Raw genomic sequence first — 17,178 nt, 5'->3', positions numbered from 1 at the left:
CATGTATATATACATTTATATATACATATACACATGTATATATATATATATATATACACATATACATACATATACAAACCCCATTTCCATATGAGTTGGGAAATTGTGTTAGATGTAAATATAAACGGAATATAATGATTTGCAAATCCTTTTCAAGCCATATTCAGTTGAATATGCTACAAAGACAACATATTTGATGTTCAAACTCATAAACTTTTTTTTTTTTTTGCAAATAATAATTAACTTATAATTTCATGGCTGCAACACGTGACAAAATAGTTGGGAAAGGGCATGTTCACCACTGTGTTACATGGCCTTTCCTTTTTTGCACACTCAGTAAAGGTTTGGGAACTGAGGAGACACATTTTTTAAGCTTCTCAGGTGGAATTCTTTCCCATTCTTGCTTGATATACAGCTTAAGTTGTTCAACAGTCCGGGGGTCTCCGTTTTAGGCTTCATAATGCGCCACACATTTTCAATGGGAGACAGGTCTGGACTACAGGCAGGCCAGTCTAGTACCCGCACTCTTTTACTATGAAGCCACGTTGATGTAACACGTGGCTTGGCATTGTCTTGCTGAAATAAGCAGGGGCGTCCATGGTAACGTTGCTTGGATGGCAACATATGTTGCTCCAAAAGCTGTATGTACCTTTCAGCATTAATGGCACCTTCACAGATGTGTAAGTTACCCATGTCTTGGCCACTAATACACCCCCATACCATCACACATGCTGCCTTTTACACTTTGCGCCTATAACAATCCGGATGGTTCTTTACCTCTTTGGTCCGGAGGACACGACGTCCACAGTTTCCAAAAACAATTTGAAATGTGGACTCGTCAGACCACAGAACACTTTTCCACTTTGTATCAGTCCATCTTAGATGAGCTCAGGCCCAGCGAAGCCGACGGCGTTTCTGGGTGTTGTTGATAAACGGTTTTCGCCTTGCATAGGAGAGTTTTAACTTGCACTTACAGATGTAGCGACCAACTGTAGTTACTGACAGTGGGTTTCTGAAGTGTTCCTGAGCCCATGTGGTGATATCCTTTACACACTGATGTCGCTTGTTGATGCAGTACAGCCTGAGAGATGGAAGGTCACGGGCTTAGCTGCTTACGTGCAGTGATTTCTCCAGATTCTCTGAACCCTTTGATGATATTACGGAGCGTAGATGGTGAAATCCCTAAATTCCTTGCAATAGCTGGTTGAGAAAGGTTTTTCTTAAACTGTTCAACAATTTGCTCACGCATTTGTTGACAAAGTGGTGACCCTCGCCCCATCCTTGTTTGTGAATGACTGAGCATTTCATGGAATCTACTTTTATACCCAATCATGGCACCCTCCTGTTCCCAATTTGCCTGTTCACCTGTGGGATGTTCCAAATAAGTGTTTGATGAGCATTCCTCAACTTTATCAGTATTTATTGCCACCTTTCCCAACTTCTTTGTCACGTGTTGCTGCCATCAAATTCTAAAGTTAATGATTATTTGCAAAAAAAAAATGTTTATGAGTTTGAACATCAAATATGTTGTCTTTGTAGCATATTCAACTGAATATGGCTTGAAAAGGATTTGCAAATCATTGTATTCTGTTTATATTTACATCTAACACAATTTCCCAACTCATATGGAAACAGGGTTTGGATATATATATATATATACACACGTTAAGTCAGGGAAAAACAGAGGCTATTTCATCCCTACAAGCCTGTTTCGCAGGTTTCTCTGCTTTTCAGGGGGGGGAAAAATCCCCTTAACGTATATTCCGCTCTACCCCAGTATTGTACTGTATAATGGATAAACCACAGAAACCTTGATTATATATATATATATATGTGTGTGTGTGTGTGTGTGTGTGTGTGTGTGTGTGTGTGTATATATATATACACATGTACTATATATATAATAATGATAAATATATTTCATAGATTATCATGTATAATCCTCAGAATAAATGATGTGCTTGCTGACTATTCCCATCCCCCTTTTTAAGTGTATCGTTGATGGAAATTGAAACGTTTGTGTAATAATAAATATTAACATTTGAAAGAAAGTAGACATAATCTTATATTGTACAGTTCATAAAGTACTAGCAATAGGGTTTGGAACCTCAAGGAAAGACTTGAATTTTCTTAAATTTTATTCCTATTAATTATTATACATTGTATTAATGTATTATTAATTACCACACCACATTGTCATATACTTTTCCCGCTGTGGTAAAAAATTAATAATAATAATAATAATAATAGCGTCAGGAAGAAGTACACTAGTTAAAATAATAATAATAATAGCGTCAGGAAGAAGTACACGAGTTAAAATAATGATAATAATAATAGCGTCAGGTAGAAGTACACTAGTTAAAATAATACCAATAATAATAATAGCGTCAGGAAGAAGTACACTAGTTAAAATAATAATAATAATAATAGCGTCAGGAAGAAGTACACTAGTTAAAATAATAATAATAATAATAATAATAATAGCGTCAGGTAGAAGTACACTAGTTAAAATAATAATAATAATAATAATAGCGTCAGGAAGAAGTACACTAGTTAAAATAATAATAATAATAATAATAATAATAATAATAATAGCGTCAGGAAGAAGTACACTAGTTAAAATAATAATAATAATAATAGTGTCAGGAAGAAGTACACTAGTTAAAATAATAATAATAATAATAATAGTGTCAGGAAGAAGTACACTAGTTAAAATAATTAAAATAATAATAATAATAGCATCAGGAAGAAGTACACTAGTTAAAATAATAAAGCTGAGTGGAGTTGACCTTATTTGGTCAAACATCTTTCCTTTCAAAATAAAATCAAGTCAATATCTTCTCTAAAGTTGTGGGCATATTTTCCAAGCATGCACCTGCCAACAAAAGGTGTTGCTTTACAAACTCACTCAACAAGGCAGTCGCACGCCGACAGGAAGTGTGTGTCGCCGTGTTACAACAAGCACTTCCTGCTGCTCATCGCTTGAAATAAGACACTTTCCATTCCAAGAATATCTGGTTTTAATGAAAAGAAGGGCACTGTAAAGTACAGAGTGCTTAGAAAACAAACCAATAATAATTGCATAGTTTGGACAAGAAGGAGACCCCCTGCAGTTAAGTGCTCGGCGAGGCTGCAGGGGGCGGAGCAACTGTACAGGAAGTGGAGTGCCGCCTCCAGCAAGCGTCGTACCCGGCCTTAATATCAGCTGCAAGTGGAGTGAAATCAGGACCAACTCAGTACCATCTTTCTTTCTACATAAATATTGATCTGCCGCCAACTCAAGCAGGTCAAGAGGTCAACTATTGCCTTCCAGAACCATCTTGGGACCACGGCCAGTAGAAAATAAGCACACTATCTTAAAAAAACCCCTCATCTGGAGGCACTTTTTAAATACATCTCACTTTTATTTATTTCATCCTCCTAGGAAGACTTTTCATTTGCATTAAAAAACTACTTTTTTAAGCTAATATTATTATTATATATTTTTTTGCACCGCCCACAATCCTATTAGGAATATTTCCTGGTTTGTTTGCACCTCAAAAAGAGAAAGCACAAATACATGAATAAGCAATAAATAAATTATGTTTAAAAAAAAATAAAATCCAAAAGCCATTAGTTTGCTCAAATATAGTTATTATATATATATATATTTTTTTTTATTTGAGTAAGAAAGACGCTTTATTTTTAGATGTTTCTGTTTGTTAAACTCTATGCTTTAATTAGGGCTGTCAAAAATAACTCATGTGATTAATCACCTGAAAATATCGCATTGATCGGATATAAAGGCACATTCATCACCTTTACCTTCGCCCTGGAGGTCACCTGGTCAGCCATCAGGTCACCTGGTCAGCCATCAGGTCACCTGGTCAGCCATCAGGTCACCTGGTCAGCCATCAGGTCACCTGGTCAGCCATCAGGTCACCTGGTCAGCCATCAGGTGACCTGGGTCAGCCATCAGGTCACCTGGTCAGCCATCAGGTCACCTGGTCAGCCATCAGGTCACCTGGTCAGCCATCAGGTCACCTGGTCAGCCATCAGGTCACCTGGTCAGCCATCAGGTGACCTGGTCAGCCATCAGGTGACCTGGTCAGCGATCATACAAGAATGACTTCTGCTCGCTGGTTCATTTCCCTCCAAAATAAACGCACCCCGAGACTTCAGGTCAAATAAAAGAAATGAGGCCCAATCAAGGAAAACATTTAAAAAATGTTTCGGTTTGACATTCTGACAACAAAATGTGCATTTTTGTCCAAATATTGGGGTCTTTAAGTTAATTAAAGCAAGTAATTAACTGTAATTAATCGTGTGATTAATCTGATTATAAAAAATGTATCATTTGACAGAACTCATTTTAATTAAGAGTACAGGTGGGGAACCCTTTTCCTATTTTATGAAAAATATATTGATATATATATATATATATATATATATATATAACACAGCAAATATATATATAAATAAATATATATATATATAAATAAATATATATATATATATATATATATATATAGTGTATGTATATATATATAACACAGCAAATAAATCCTATTTGAACAGCATGTGTTGTTAGAATGGTGAAGAACGCGGGACCTGCACGGTCGGCGGCGGGACTTGTGGGAATCGAACCTGGGTGTGATTTTTGAAAATTTTTGCCGACTTTTCCAACTTTTCTACCCGCCTTCCAGTGGGACTTTGCTCAGCGCATTTTGGACATTTTGGCATCCCGGGACTTGTGCGGCCGGCGGTGGGACTCGTGGGACTGGAACCTGGGGAGGTATTTTGAACATTTTTGGGACTTTTGCCGACTTTTCTCACTTTTCTACCCGCCTTCCCGTGGGACTTTGCTCAGCGTGTTTTGGCCATTTTGGGCATCCCGGGACTTGTGCGGCCGGCGGTGGGACTTGTGGGACTGGAACCTGGGGAGGTATTTTGAACATTTTTGGGACTTTTGCCGACTTTTCTCACTTTTCTACCCGCCTTCCCGTGGGACTTTGCTCAGCGTGTTTTGGCCATTTTGGGCATCCCGGAACTTGTGCGGCCGGCGGTGGGACTGGAACCTGGGGAGGTATTTTGAACATTTTTGGGGACTTTTGCCGACTTTTCTCACTTTTATCCCCTTCCTCCCCCGTGGGACTCGGCTGGGTGAGTTTTGGACATTTTGGGCATTTCGGGACTTGCGGGACTCAAAACCAAGTGTGATTTTTGAACATTTTTGGGACTTTTGCCGACTTTTCCAACTTTCTCCCCACCCTTCCTGTGCGACTTGGCTGGGTGTGTTTTGGACATTTCGGGCATCCTGGGACTTGTGCGGCCAGCGGCGGGACTTGTGGGACTTTTGACCATTTTGGCCGTCTTTTCCCCTCTTCTTCCCTGCTTTCCTGTGCACCATTGCTGGGTGTGTTTTGGACATTTTGGACATGCTGGCGTCCAAAGGGACTCGTGGGACTGGAACCCGGGTAGGTACTTTGGACAAAATTGGGACTTTTTCTGACTTTTTTAACATACCCCGACATTTTGGGCATCCCAGGACTTGTGCTGTTGGCGGCGGGACTTGTGGGACTCGAACCTGGGTGTGATTTTTTAAAATTTTTGGGACTTTTGCCGACTTTTCCAACTTTTCTACCCGCCTTCCAGTGGGACTTTGCTCAGCGCATTTTGGACATTTTGGCATCCCGGGACTTGTGCGGCCGGCGGTGGGACTCGTGGGACTGGAACCTGGGGAGGTATTTTGAACATTTTTGGGACTTTTGCCGACTTTTCTCACTTTTCTACCCGCCTTCCCGTGGGACTTTGCTCAGCGTGTTTTGGCCATTTTGGGCATCCCGGGACTTGTGCGGCCGGCGGTGGGACTTGTGGGACTGGAACCTGGGGAGGTATTTTGAACATTTTTGGGGACTTTTGCCGACTTTTCTCACTTTTATCCCCTCCCTCCCCCGTGGGACTCGGCTGGGTGAGTTTTGGACATTTTGGGCATTTCGGGACTCAAAACCAAGTGTGATTTTTGAACATTTTTGGGACTTTTGCCGACTTTTCCAACTTCCCCCCCCCTTCCCGTGCGACTTGGCTGGGTGTGTTTTGGACATTTTGGGCATCCTGGGACTTGTGCTGTCGGCGGCGGGACTTGTGGGACTCGAACCTGGGTGTGATTTTTGAAAGTTTTTGGGACTTTTGCCGACTTTTCCAACTTTTCTACCTGCCTTCCAGTGGGACTTTGCTCAGCGCATTTTGGACATTTTGGCATCCCGGGACTTGTGCGGCCGGCGGTGGGACTCGTGGGACTGGAACCTGGGGAGGTATTTTGAACATTTTTGGGACTTTTGCCAACTTTTCTCACTTTTATCCCCTCCCTCCCCCGTGGGACTCGGCTGGGTGAGTTTTGGACATTTTGGGCATTTCGGGACTCAAAACCAAGTGTGATTTTTGAACATTTTTGGGACTTTTGCCGACTTTTCCAACTCCCCCCCCCCTTCCCGTGCGACTTGGCTGGGTGTGTTTTGGACATTTCGGGCATCCTGGGACTTGTGCGGCCAGCGGCGGGACTTGTGGGACTTTTGACCATTTTGGCCGTCTTTTCCCCTCTTCTTCCCTGCTTTCCTGTGCACCATTGCTGGGTGTGTTTTGGACATTTTGGACATGCTGGCGTCCAAAGGGACTCGTGGGACTGGAACCCGGGTAGGTACTTTGGACAAAATTGGGACTTTTTCTGACTTTTTTAACATACCCTGACATTTTGGGCATCCCAGGACTTGTGCTGTCGGCGGCGGGACTTGTGGGACTCGAACCTGGGTGTGATTTTTGAAAATTTTTGGGACTTTTGCCGACTTTTCCAACTTTTCTACCTGCCTTCCAGTGGGACTTTGCTCAGCGCATTTTGGACATTTTGGCATCCCGGGACTTGTGCGGCCGGCGGTGGGACTCGTGGGACTGGAACCTGGGGAGGTATTTTGAACATTTTTGGGACTTTTGCCGACTTTTCTCACTTTTCTACCGGCCTTCCCGTGGGACTTTGCTCAGCGTGTTTTGGCCATTTTGGGCATCCCGGGACTTGTGCGGCCGGCGGCGGGACTTGTGGGACTTTTGACCATTTTGTCCGTCTTTTCCCCTCTTCTTCCCTGCTTTCCTGTGCACCATTGCTGGGTGTGTTTTGGACATTTTGGACATGCTGGCGTCCAAAGGGACTCGTGGGACTAGAACCCGGGTAGGTACTTTGGACAAAATTGGGACTTTTTCTGACTTTTTTAACATACCCCGACATTTTGGGCATTCCAGGACTTGTGCTGTCGGCGGCGAAACTTGTGGACTAGAACCTAAGTACGTATTTTCAACATTTTTGGGAGTTTGGCCAACTTTTATCCCTCCCTCTCGTGGGACTCGGCTGAGTGCGTTTTAGACATTTTGGACATCCCGGGACTTGTGCAGCTGGCGGTGGGACTTGTGGGTGATTTTTTTTAACATTTTTCTGACTTTTCTCACTTTTCTCCCCCCCTTCCCGCGTTTTGGACATTTTGGGCCCAGCAAAGTCCCACGGAAAGGGGGGGAGAAAAGTGAGAAAAGTCGGCAAAAGTAAAAAAAAACAACTCAAAAATCACATGCGGGTTCAAGTCCCACAAGTCCTGCCGCCGCCCAGCCAAGTCCCACGGGAAGGCGGGGAGAAAAGTGGGAATAGTTGGCAAAAGTCAGAAAAATTTTCAAAAATCACACGGGGGTTCGAGTCCCACAAGTCCCCCACGCCCCCGCGTGCCCACCTGGCCTCTTAAGGAGCAGTTTGGTGGAATCCAACATTATGCTGTGATACGAGTCCAAAAGGCTAAAAAGGACATTAAAGCTGATCCTGCAGACACCTGACCAGGGTCCTGGCAGCAGAAGGTAAAAATAGTTGCCGTGGTAACAGAAGCGTGTGAAAACGCCAAAACAAATAGCTTTCGGTTTTTTTTTGTTTTTTTTTACTTATAATATGCAAGCTTTTTTTTTTTTTCCAAAATCACTTGATCTGGTGATGACATCACGTCCAGTCGCTAAAGATGCTGACCAATGGGAAGTGTGTATCTTCCAGGACTGCACACAATAAGACACACCTTTCATTGGTCAGCTAGCATTATGCTAATATAACATGCTATGGAGTGACGTGTGTGTGTGTGTGTGTGTGTGTGTGTGTGTGTGTGTGTGTGTGTGTGTGTGTGTGTGTGTGTGTGTGTGTGTGTGTGTGTGTGTTCAATGGCCGACCCCCTCATCCCAGGTGCAGTCGTTCTTCTGCTTGGCCAGTTTTCGGACCGCCCTCTCCAGATCTTTGCGGGACTTCTGCTCCTCCTCCAGGAACTGTCTCATCCACTTGTTCTCCTGACACACACAAGTTGGAGTCATTGGCAGGAAAAAGGCTGAGTGAGTCACGTCAAGAAGAAGGCGGTCCTTCGTGCACCGTCGTACCTTCTTCAGCTCGTGGACTTCATCCTTTAAGGCGTACACGGCGTCCACCAAGCTCCTGGAGGAGTGGACACATCTTTGTGAGGAGATTCAGACATGAGGCACTATTGGGGTCAAATGCACTGCAGAATAAGCCCACATGGGGCCAAAGAAAACTGCGAGTGCCAGCACCTTGATAGAGAAATAGCTCCTGATGAATGTGTATTTTGGTGTCTGCAAGTCCAAATGTATAAAGTGTGTTTTGTCTTTATAATTGCCCGAAACTGCTAAAAATAAAAATAAAAACACTTGACTAAGGCGGAAACAAACATGAGGACTCCAATCCCTCCCTACTTGCCAACCCTCCCGAATTTTCCGGGAGACTCCCGAAATTCAGCGCATCACCCGAAAACCTCCCGGGACAAATATTCTCCTGAAAATCTCCTGATTTTTCAGCCGGAGCTGGAGGCCACGCCCCCTCCAGCTCCATGCGGACCTGAGTGAGGACAGCCTTTTTTCACAAGGGGAAGAACTAAATCATCCAGACTAGAGATAAATTGTATTATTATGTTTATCTTACCTAAAAATAAATATATTCATTAATTTAAAAAAAAACAAAAAAACTAAATACATTTTTACTATATTTTGCTAAAAACATCATAATTAATTGTATTTTTATTTGTATTTTTTCTGACTCCTTATTACATCCAGCCATAGAATTGTACATTAAAATAAACATATTTGAAATAATTAATTTTAAATGATCATAATAATTCATTTAAAATGACCATATTTAATTATTATAATAATTGCTTGTTTATCAACAACTTTAGCATTTTATTCATTACATTTTGAACCTCTCAGAAGCCAAGTTATGTTATTTTCCTTAAGATTTATTTATGCAAGTTTGAAGTATCAATTATCTAAACACAGTTTTGTTTCCATATATTTAGGATGTAGATAATATATATATATATATATATATATATATATATATATATATATATATATATATATATATATATATATATATATACAGTGTTGGGACTAACGCGTTACAAAGTAATACTGCTTTGCACACTCTTGGCATTCTCTCGATGGGCTTCAAGAGGTAGTCACCTGAAAGGGTTTTCACTTCACATCACATGGACAAAGATAAGACCTTCTGGAGGAAAGTTCTGTGGTCAGATGAAACAAAAACTGAGCTGTTTTGCCACAATACCCAGCAATATGTTTGGAGGAGAAAAGGTGAGGCCTTTAATCCCAGGAACACCAGGCCTACCAGCAAGTATGGTGGTGGTAGTATTATGCTGTGGGCCTGTTTTGCTGCCAATGGAACTGGTTCTTTACAGAGAGTAAATGGGACAGTGAAAAATGAGGATTACCTCCAAATTCTTCAGGATAACCTAAAATCATCAGCCCAGAGGTTGGGTCTTGGGTGCAGTTGGGTGTTCCAACAGGACAATGGCGTTACTGTAACGCCGTTAGTTTCGGCGGTAACTAGTAATCTAACGCGTTATTTTTTATTTTCAGTAACTCAGTTACCGTTACTACATGATGCGTTACTGCGTTATTTTACGTTACTTTTTATGTAGTATAAAGTGTGTTTTATCGGAGCGCTGCTCTGTCATCGTTCTGATTCTTCTTGTGTCACAAGCCGGAGAAGAGAGAGAGACATGCGCTCTGTGTGGGTGTGTCTGAGTGTGAGTGTGGGGAGCGAGGGGGGGGGGGGGGGGGGGCGTGTCTGATCATGGCGGAGCCAGAAGTCGAGTTTGCTAACATGGAGATATTTTCACTACTTTTCTTTTGTCGAGCACAAAGAAAAGAACATTTTAGTTCAATGTAAATTGTGCTTTGGATCAAAGATGCCATCTACTGCCCAAAACAGCAATTCAAATCTGCTGAAACAAGCTACATAGCAACATGCTTCGACGAAGCTAGTAAAGAGAGACAGAGACTCTGATGCCACTTTACCTCCACCATTTAAGGATTAACTCTGCCTCTGCTCATCATCATTCACCGCTGAAGGTACACACACACTGTCAATCAATGTTCCCTCTAATTGTTCATGTGTGTGAGCAAACGCAAAAAGTCCCTGAGCATTGAGTGGAGTCCATGTGAGCAACTTTAGACGTGCACACTGTGGCTACACCAGCAGCACACCTGTCCCAAACCTCACTAAATAACAACTTACATCTCCATCCATCCATCCATTTCTACCGCTTGTCCCTTTCGGGGTCGCAGGAGCCTATCTCAGCTGCATTCGGGCGGAAGGCAGGGTACACCCTGGACAAGTCCCCACCTCATCACAGGGCCAACACAGATAGACAGACGACATTATTATAATCAAATGACAGCAGTCATTTCCATTTCTAATATAAGTGTTTAGGCCCACTTACAATGACAATAACAACAAATATTGTTTTTCATAAACTGTGTACTTGTATTGTTTGTCTGGGTGGAGGTCCTGCTTTGGAAATAGTTTGTACCCCTTTCATTTAGTTCCCATTAAAACATTCACATGTTGCACAATGAGATGTAAGCAGGGGATCATGTGTACATTCCTGCAACTTCCTGTTTGTAAAAAATACATTTTTATTAGTATTTATTTAATATACTAACAGCATTTAATAATTAATATTTATAAATTAAGATTCCTAATAAATGACACTAGAATAAGCACACATTTGATTGGTAAATCATAGTGTAACGACCTAAAATTACACTTTATGTGTGGTGTTGGAGTTGTCCGACTTTTTGTGTGGCTGTAAACGCATCACTGGCTCAGTGCCATATGTGCAAGTGTTGGCGCACGTGAGAAAGAGCGAGCGGCAGCTGTTGATAAAACAAAGTTACTTTTGGTCTGGTTTGTACTGCAGAAAATGACCACTTTTGCTAGATATCATTTTTTTTACTAATGTTTTGGTGATGTGTTTATGGCCGACAATAAAGAGTTTTGCTCAGTAAAGTGATGGATGGAATTCATGTCCTCAAAGCGTCTCGACAGACGTATTATTATATTTGAACAATGATGACGAAAACGGTTTTCTCTGTCGTGTCCGTGTCGTGTCGAAAATTGTTATGCGCTTATTTTTTTATTTGATTTTGTGCGTGGCGTAGATTTGCCGTGCGCAGAGGACGCTTGAGCAGTGCACAATTGCACAGGCGCGCTCCACAGAGGGAACGTTGCTGTCAATTCTCTTATATACTCTTTCATTCTAGACTTCTAGAGTGTTTGATTATCACATCACTCTAAATGTATAGACTATAAAGTTCACAAACATAAAGAGGGATCCTAGTGGGCCAGGCCAATTTTTCCTTATCTCTAAACTAAAACTGGGGAAATGTGTCGAGTGTTCTGGGCTTCAGACATGATTTTGTATCAGAATTACTTGAGGAAGAAAATGCCTGGTTAGACTTTGTGTATGTAGTGTGTGCCTTTCTTGCTTTACATCTATGCTGTTATTATGCTGTTTGTTACTTATGTACGTTATGTTGCAGCTATTTAAAATAGTTTTGTCAATTTGTTCTGGCCAGAAACAAATTGGCCTTTGTAACATATCTTTGTCTTTGTGTGTTGTATGTCGACCACATGGCTTAGCAGAGTTGAGTGATGCAAATGCATGTCAAGTTGATCAACAGATTGTATTATTCTCCAGTGCAATAACAGTACTGAAATGAAGGCTAAAAGGGCATTAATGGGAGCTTTAAAAAAATAAAAAAAGACAAAAAGAAGTAACTAAATAGTTACTTTTCACAGTAACGCATTACTTTTTGGTGTAAGTAACTGAGTTAGTAACTGAGTTACTTTTGAAATGAAGTAACTAGTAACTGTAACTAGTTACTGCTTTTCAGTAACTAACCCAACACTGTATATATATATATATATATATATATATATATATATATATATGTACCAAATACTTGACTTGGTGAATTCTAGCTGTCAATATACTCCTCCCCTTTTAACCACGCCCCCAACCACACCTCGCCCCACCCCCGACCTCCCGAATTCGGAGGTCTCAAGGTTGGCAAGTATGAATTCCTCCCACCTCCAAAGACATGCACCTGGGGATAGGCCCCTCCCACCTCCAAAGACATGCACCTGGGGATAGGCCCCTCCCACCTCCAAAGACATGCACCTGGGGATAGGTTGATTGACAACACTAAATGGGCCCTAGTCTGTGAATGTTGTCTATCTGTGTTGGCCCTGTGACGAGGTGATAGTGACTTGTCCAGGGTGTACCCCGCCTTCCGCCCGAATGCAGCTGAGGTAGGCTCCAGCGACCCCAAGAGGGACAAGCGGTAGCAAATTGATACTGTTGTTGATAATATTAATTTTTGTTTGACTACTTTTAGATTGTTCTGTGTTGTGTTTGTGTGTCCTCTCAATTGCTCTGTTGATTGCAGTTCTGAGTGTTGCTGGGTTTGGTTTGCTTTTGGAATTGGATTGCATTGTTGTGGTATTGTTTTGTTGGATTGATTAATAGAACAAAAAACAAAAAAAACCTCCTTTTCTGTAGTTGTGATGAGTTTTCAATGCAATGTGCTTACTTCTCCTCAATGACCGTCTGGCCGTTGCTCTTCATCTCCTCCACGATGATCTTCTCCTCCTCTGGAAGGAGAACCTGAAGGCTGCAGTCTTTACGTACTGCTGAGAAGACAAACACGTTCATGTGTGAGTGGGAGTGGGACATCCCTTCCAGACTGCACAGCTGCTTTGTGGAGGATTCTCACAGTAGTTAGAGGCCCGGGCTGATATTCCATAAGTCAATTAACCGACGATAAGAGAAAATGAAAGTCGGCGTGGATAAATCACCGTGGAAGAGTATTCAAGAAGGCTCGTAAAACTCCACTGTGACTTCAAAGCGGACAGATGGCAGGATCTGCCCAATTTCCAGGCGAACTCTTTTTGAAGTATTTTACGAACTATTTTATGGAACTCTTTTTGAACTATTTTACGACCTCTCCTTTTGAACTGTTCGGTAACCAAAGGCAACGCTGTTTACGACCCACTTCCCTCTGGAAGCAGCTGTGGTCAGGTGGGGGGAGAAGGTCAAATAAAGAAGGAGTGCAATCTTTGGGCAGAGCGTGAAGGAGATTGTAGAAGGATACAATGTCCAGGCGACTCTCCTCAATATATTGAGTCCAAATTTAATTCTGTCTCTGTTTGATTCTTTGCCTCTTGTCTTGTTTAATAGATGTCATCTATGGTGAACTTTTTTGCAAAGGGAAAAGGCTCCCACTAATTCCACTAATGAGTTTTTTCATGTATTCATTTCTCATGCACTTATTTGCTATATTTATCTGCCACACGTGGAAGGCCGGTCCGTGAGAATAATGCCTACGTTAAACCGGTCCCTGGTGCAAAAAAAAGGTTGGGGACCCCTGCCAGAGTGGAATAAAAAGGTCTTTGACTCTTTGTGAGGCGACGCTAGCATCGCACAGTTAGCATGTAGCGGCTAGCATGGATAAAACCAGCGTGGGAAATATTTCAGTCTAAACCTTTGGAACACGATGATTAAGGCTGAAACGACGCGTCGACGTAGTCGACGTCATCGGTTACGTAAATACGTCGACGCCGTTTTTATGCTTCGACGCGTCGCATATTTACCGTCTCATCTGCTGGTGCGCGAGCCCAGTAATTAGACAGCTTTGTCAAATCAAGGAGTACAAAAGACGCCAGCGCAGAGTGGAAAAAGGTTTAGTTCATTACAGATAACACAGAGTTGTGCCAAAAGTATGTAAGATTTAATATTTCTCTTCGTGGGTGTGGCGCACCTGTTGCGCTTGTGAGATTGGGGGGGGGTGCATGTAGCGTGCTTAGTCTGGAGGCTAAATACACACGGTGTGTTATGTAACTGTTGTTTAGTGTTGATATTCTTTGCTTAGTTTGATAAATGTTGGAGCAGTTTGCTTCATCAGGAAGGGTGAAGTCGCTCAATTTAAAGTGTTGGATTTAACTGTGTTGGATCATTGGCTGCTGGTGAGGGCACAGAAAAAGGGGCATTTTTCTACCAGTAGACAGCGTTTAAGATTGAGTGTTTCACTGCTAAATTAATAATAAATTTATATTGAATATGGATTTTAAATATGTACCGTATATTACCAAATAAACGCCCTTGGGCAAATAACCGCCCATGTCCTAATAGCCGCCCGGGGTCTGACCCCATTTTGTGAATTAACCGCCTCTTCCTAATAACCGCCTATGTCCAAATAGCCGCCCATGGGCTGTTATTTGCATAATTTAGATTAAAATGCTACTGGGGTTGCGTTTGCTGCAGTATTATTGTTTTGATGGTTTTATAGAGTACTTGGTACCATAATTTTATTTTTCCTTTATGCTGCTTTATTTAAAACTTGGAGTACTGTAACCTTTATTTTATTTAAGTGACAGTATTATTGTTCTGTTTTGATGGTGAGTTTTATACTTGATTACTTGGTACCATAATTTTTTTTCCCCCGGTAGGCTGCTTTATTTAAAAAGTTTATTTATTTTTAGTATTGGTATTCTATTTGACAATTGTTGCACTACTGCCATGTTGAGGCCTTGTTGAGCTCTTGTCTTTTTGATAGCCTACCTCATGTTGATCTATTTTTTTGTTTGTATGTTTACAATAGCTTTTACATTTAAAGTTTCTTGTACGAAAAAAATAATACTGGACAGTAACCATTGTAACCAAATAATGGCCTGGTGCAGGCTGGTGCAAAAATAAATAAAAGCCTTGTGCAAATAACCGCCTGCTTCTTTTAAACGCCTGTCTCCAAAATCGATTTTGTGAAATAAACGCCCAGGCTACTATTTGGTAATATACGGTATCTAAATAGGTGGTTAATTGGTTAGGTATTTATGTATTTGCATATTGGGTTTTCTGTTGCATTCATCTATTGTGTTTCTGGGTTTAAATGTATTTTATATGTATCTTGGTGCATTTATGTTGAGACAATTTATTTAAAATCTGTTTTAACTTAAAGGGAAAAGATGTGTCCATTTTCTTGCACTTGTTTAATGGTTAAGAGTTTGATAGCCTAATTAATAATTGTAAATTATGGGATTGATAATTGATTGATTTTTTACAGCATGTTAATCTTGTGGTGTTTTGTCCTTAAAGGTTTTTCACCTACTAAAGAAGCTAAAGGCTACTAAAGACAGCTAATGACAGCTAAAGAAACTAAAGTCTACTAACACTGCTAAAGACTGCTAAAAAGACTAAAGAAGAAAAAAGAAGCTGTTTCTTCGTTGGAAAAACTGTTGCAAACTAAAGGAAAATAAAAGGAAAAAGTAACTACGGTCTGGTCTTTTGAGTGAAATCCAGAAGCCACATTCAGCATTGGTACATCCCTTCAAGTGTGGGATAAGCACAGCGAAAAAATCAAAACACTTGACAGTTGTTGTATGCACACTGTGTCGAGCGGAAATGGCCTATCATAGCAGCACAACGGCTATGAACGAACATTTGAAAAGAAAACACCCGACAGCGTTCTTGCCATCACCATCAATTAGTCAATGGTCCGCGTGAGTATACGTTGTCATCATTACACAAAATCATGAATGTGTCATTTGTATCTGCGTTGTAAATTCATAAACTAAAACACTGTTTCGCTCTGAGAGGCGCGTTTGGCGTGCCTGTTCAGTGTTTACAAAGACGCGCTCCTCTTTAACGCTAATTAGTTGTGCAAATACCTTTTACAACATTAACAGTTACATATACTATGTACAAACCAACAATTAACTTTCACTTTAATCATACTATCATTGTTGTGTTATTAAGCAAAATAAGCAATACTTTTACTTTTGTTGAAATGTTTACACTGTTACAGAATATTTCGTTTTGCACTTTTTTGTATTGGATGTTTATCTTTATTTTTGCACATTTTAAAGCAAAATAAGCAATACTTTTACTTTAGAAATGCTTATACTATTGCAGAATATTAAGATTTGCACTGGATGTTTACTTTTATATTTGCACATTAAAAAGCAAATAAGCTACTTTTAATTTTGTTAAATGTTAAAAGTTTTAAATGTTTACATTGTTACAGAATATTTTGTCATGTTGTTGTCAATGTTGACTGAGTGGCCATACTTTTTTTTTTTGTAAATAAAAGTCATGCCTTTTGAAAAAACTGGCCAACATTTATTTTTTCATCTTCATTTTAAATAAAAAAATAATCGGTAAAAGGAAAAATAATCTATAGATTAATCGAAAAAATAATCTATAGATTAACCGATTAATCGAAAAAATAATCTATAGATTAATCGATAGAAAAATAATCGTTAGCTGCAGCCTTAACGATGATGCTAACAACACTGAGGAGTCAGCGACGACAACAACAACGCCCACTTGGAACACTCCACAGTCCACTCACTTCACCTTTGGTGAACAAGCCAGGTCAGTGTGAACTAAACACAGCAAAATGGTGTGCGCTCACAGAAAGTGTGGTTAATTAAATACTTAGCCAAAAGCGATTTAATACGGTTATAAAACTAGCATTTTGTAAAAGTGTTGTAATTTGCCAAACTTCATTAATTCTGCATATAACTGCTAATACATGTGTTTATACTCTAGTCTTTATATTGTTACACTTTAGTTTACAAAGGTCCCAACTAGAGATGTCGATAAAAGCTTCAAAATGTAATATCGGAAATGATCAGTATCGGTTTCTAAAAGTAAAATGTATGACTTTTTGAAAGGCCGCTGTGTACACGGACGTAGGGAGAAGTACGGAGCGCCAATAAACCTTAAAAGGCACTGCCTTTGCGTGCCAAGGCATACTTGG

At 40.6% G+C, this 17,178-nt stretch overlaps 1 protein-coding gene and 1 long non-coding RNA gene across 2 annotated transcripts in view; both read right to left on the bottom strand.

The window, feature by feature from the left end:
* Positions 1 to 3,002: 3,002 nt before the first annotated feature.
* Positions 3,003 to 4,465, bottom strand: LOC140677578 (uncharacterized). The gene is made up of 2 exons (XR_012049352.1): positions 4,084 to 4,465; positions 3,003 to 3,882 (listed from the first exon to the last, which is right to left on the bottom strand). It is a non-coding gene; the product is annotated as an uncharacterized lncRNA (long non-coding RNA).
* Positions 4,466 to 8,125: 3,660 nt separating this feature from the next.
* The window catches only part of arhgef6 (Rac/Cdc42 guanine nucleotide exchange factor (GEF) 6), a 124,075-nt gene continuing 115,022 nt past the window's right edge, over positions 8,126 to 17,178 (bottom strand). Inside the window, exons 20-22 of the mRNA XM_061930193.2 lie at positions 12,955 to 13,054; positions 8,425 to 8,479; positions 8,126 to 8,337 (exon numbers count right to left, since the gene is read on the bottom strand). Coding sequence (XP_061786177.2) covers positions 8,212 to 8,337; positions 8,425 to 8,479; positions 12,955 to 13,054 — 281 coding nt within the window. The 3' untranslated portion in view covers positions 8,126 to 8,211. The remainder of the gene's footprint in view (positions 8,338 to 8,424; positions 8,480 to 12,954; positions 13,055 to 17,178) is intronic.

Source organism: Nerophis lumbriciformis, linkage group LG36 (assembly GCF_033978685.3).
Source record: "Nerophis lumbriciformis linkage group LG36, RoL_Nlum_v2.1, whole genome shotgun sequence".
Classification (NCBI taxonomy): Eukaryota; Metazoa; Chordata; class Actinopteri; order Syngnathiformes; family Syngnathidae; genus Nerophis; species Nerophis lumbriciformis.
This window is presented reverse-complemented; position numbering and strand designations above follow the sequence as displayed.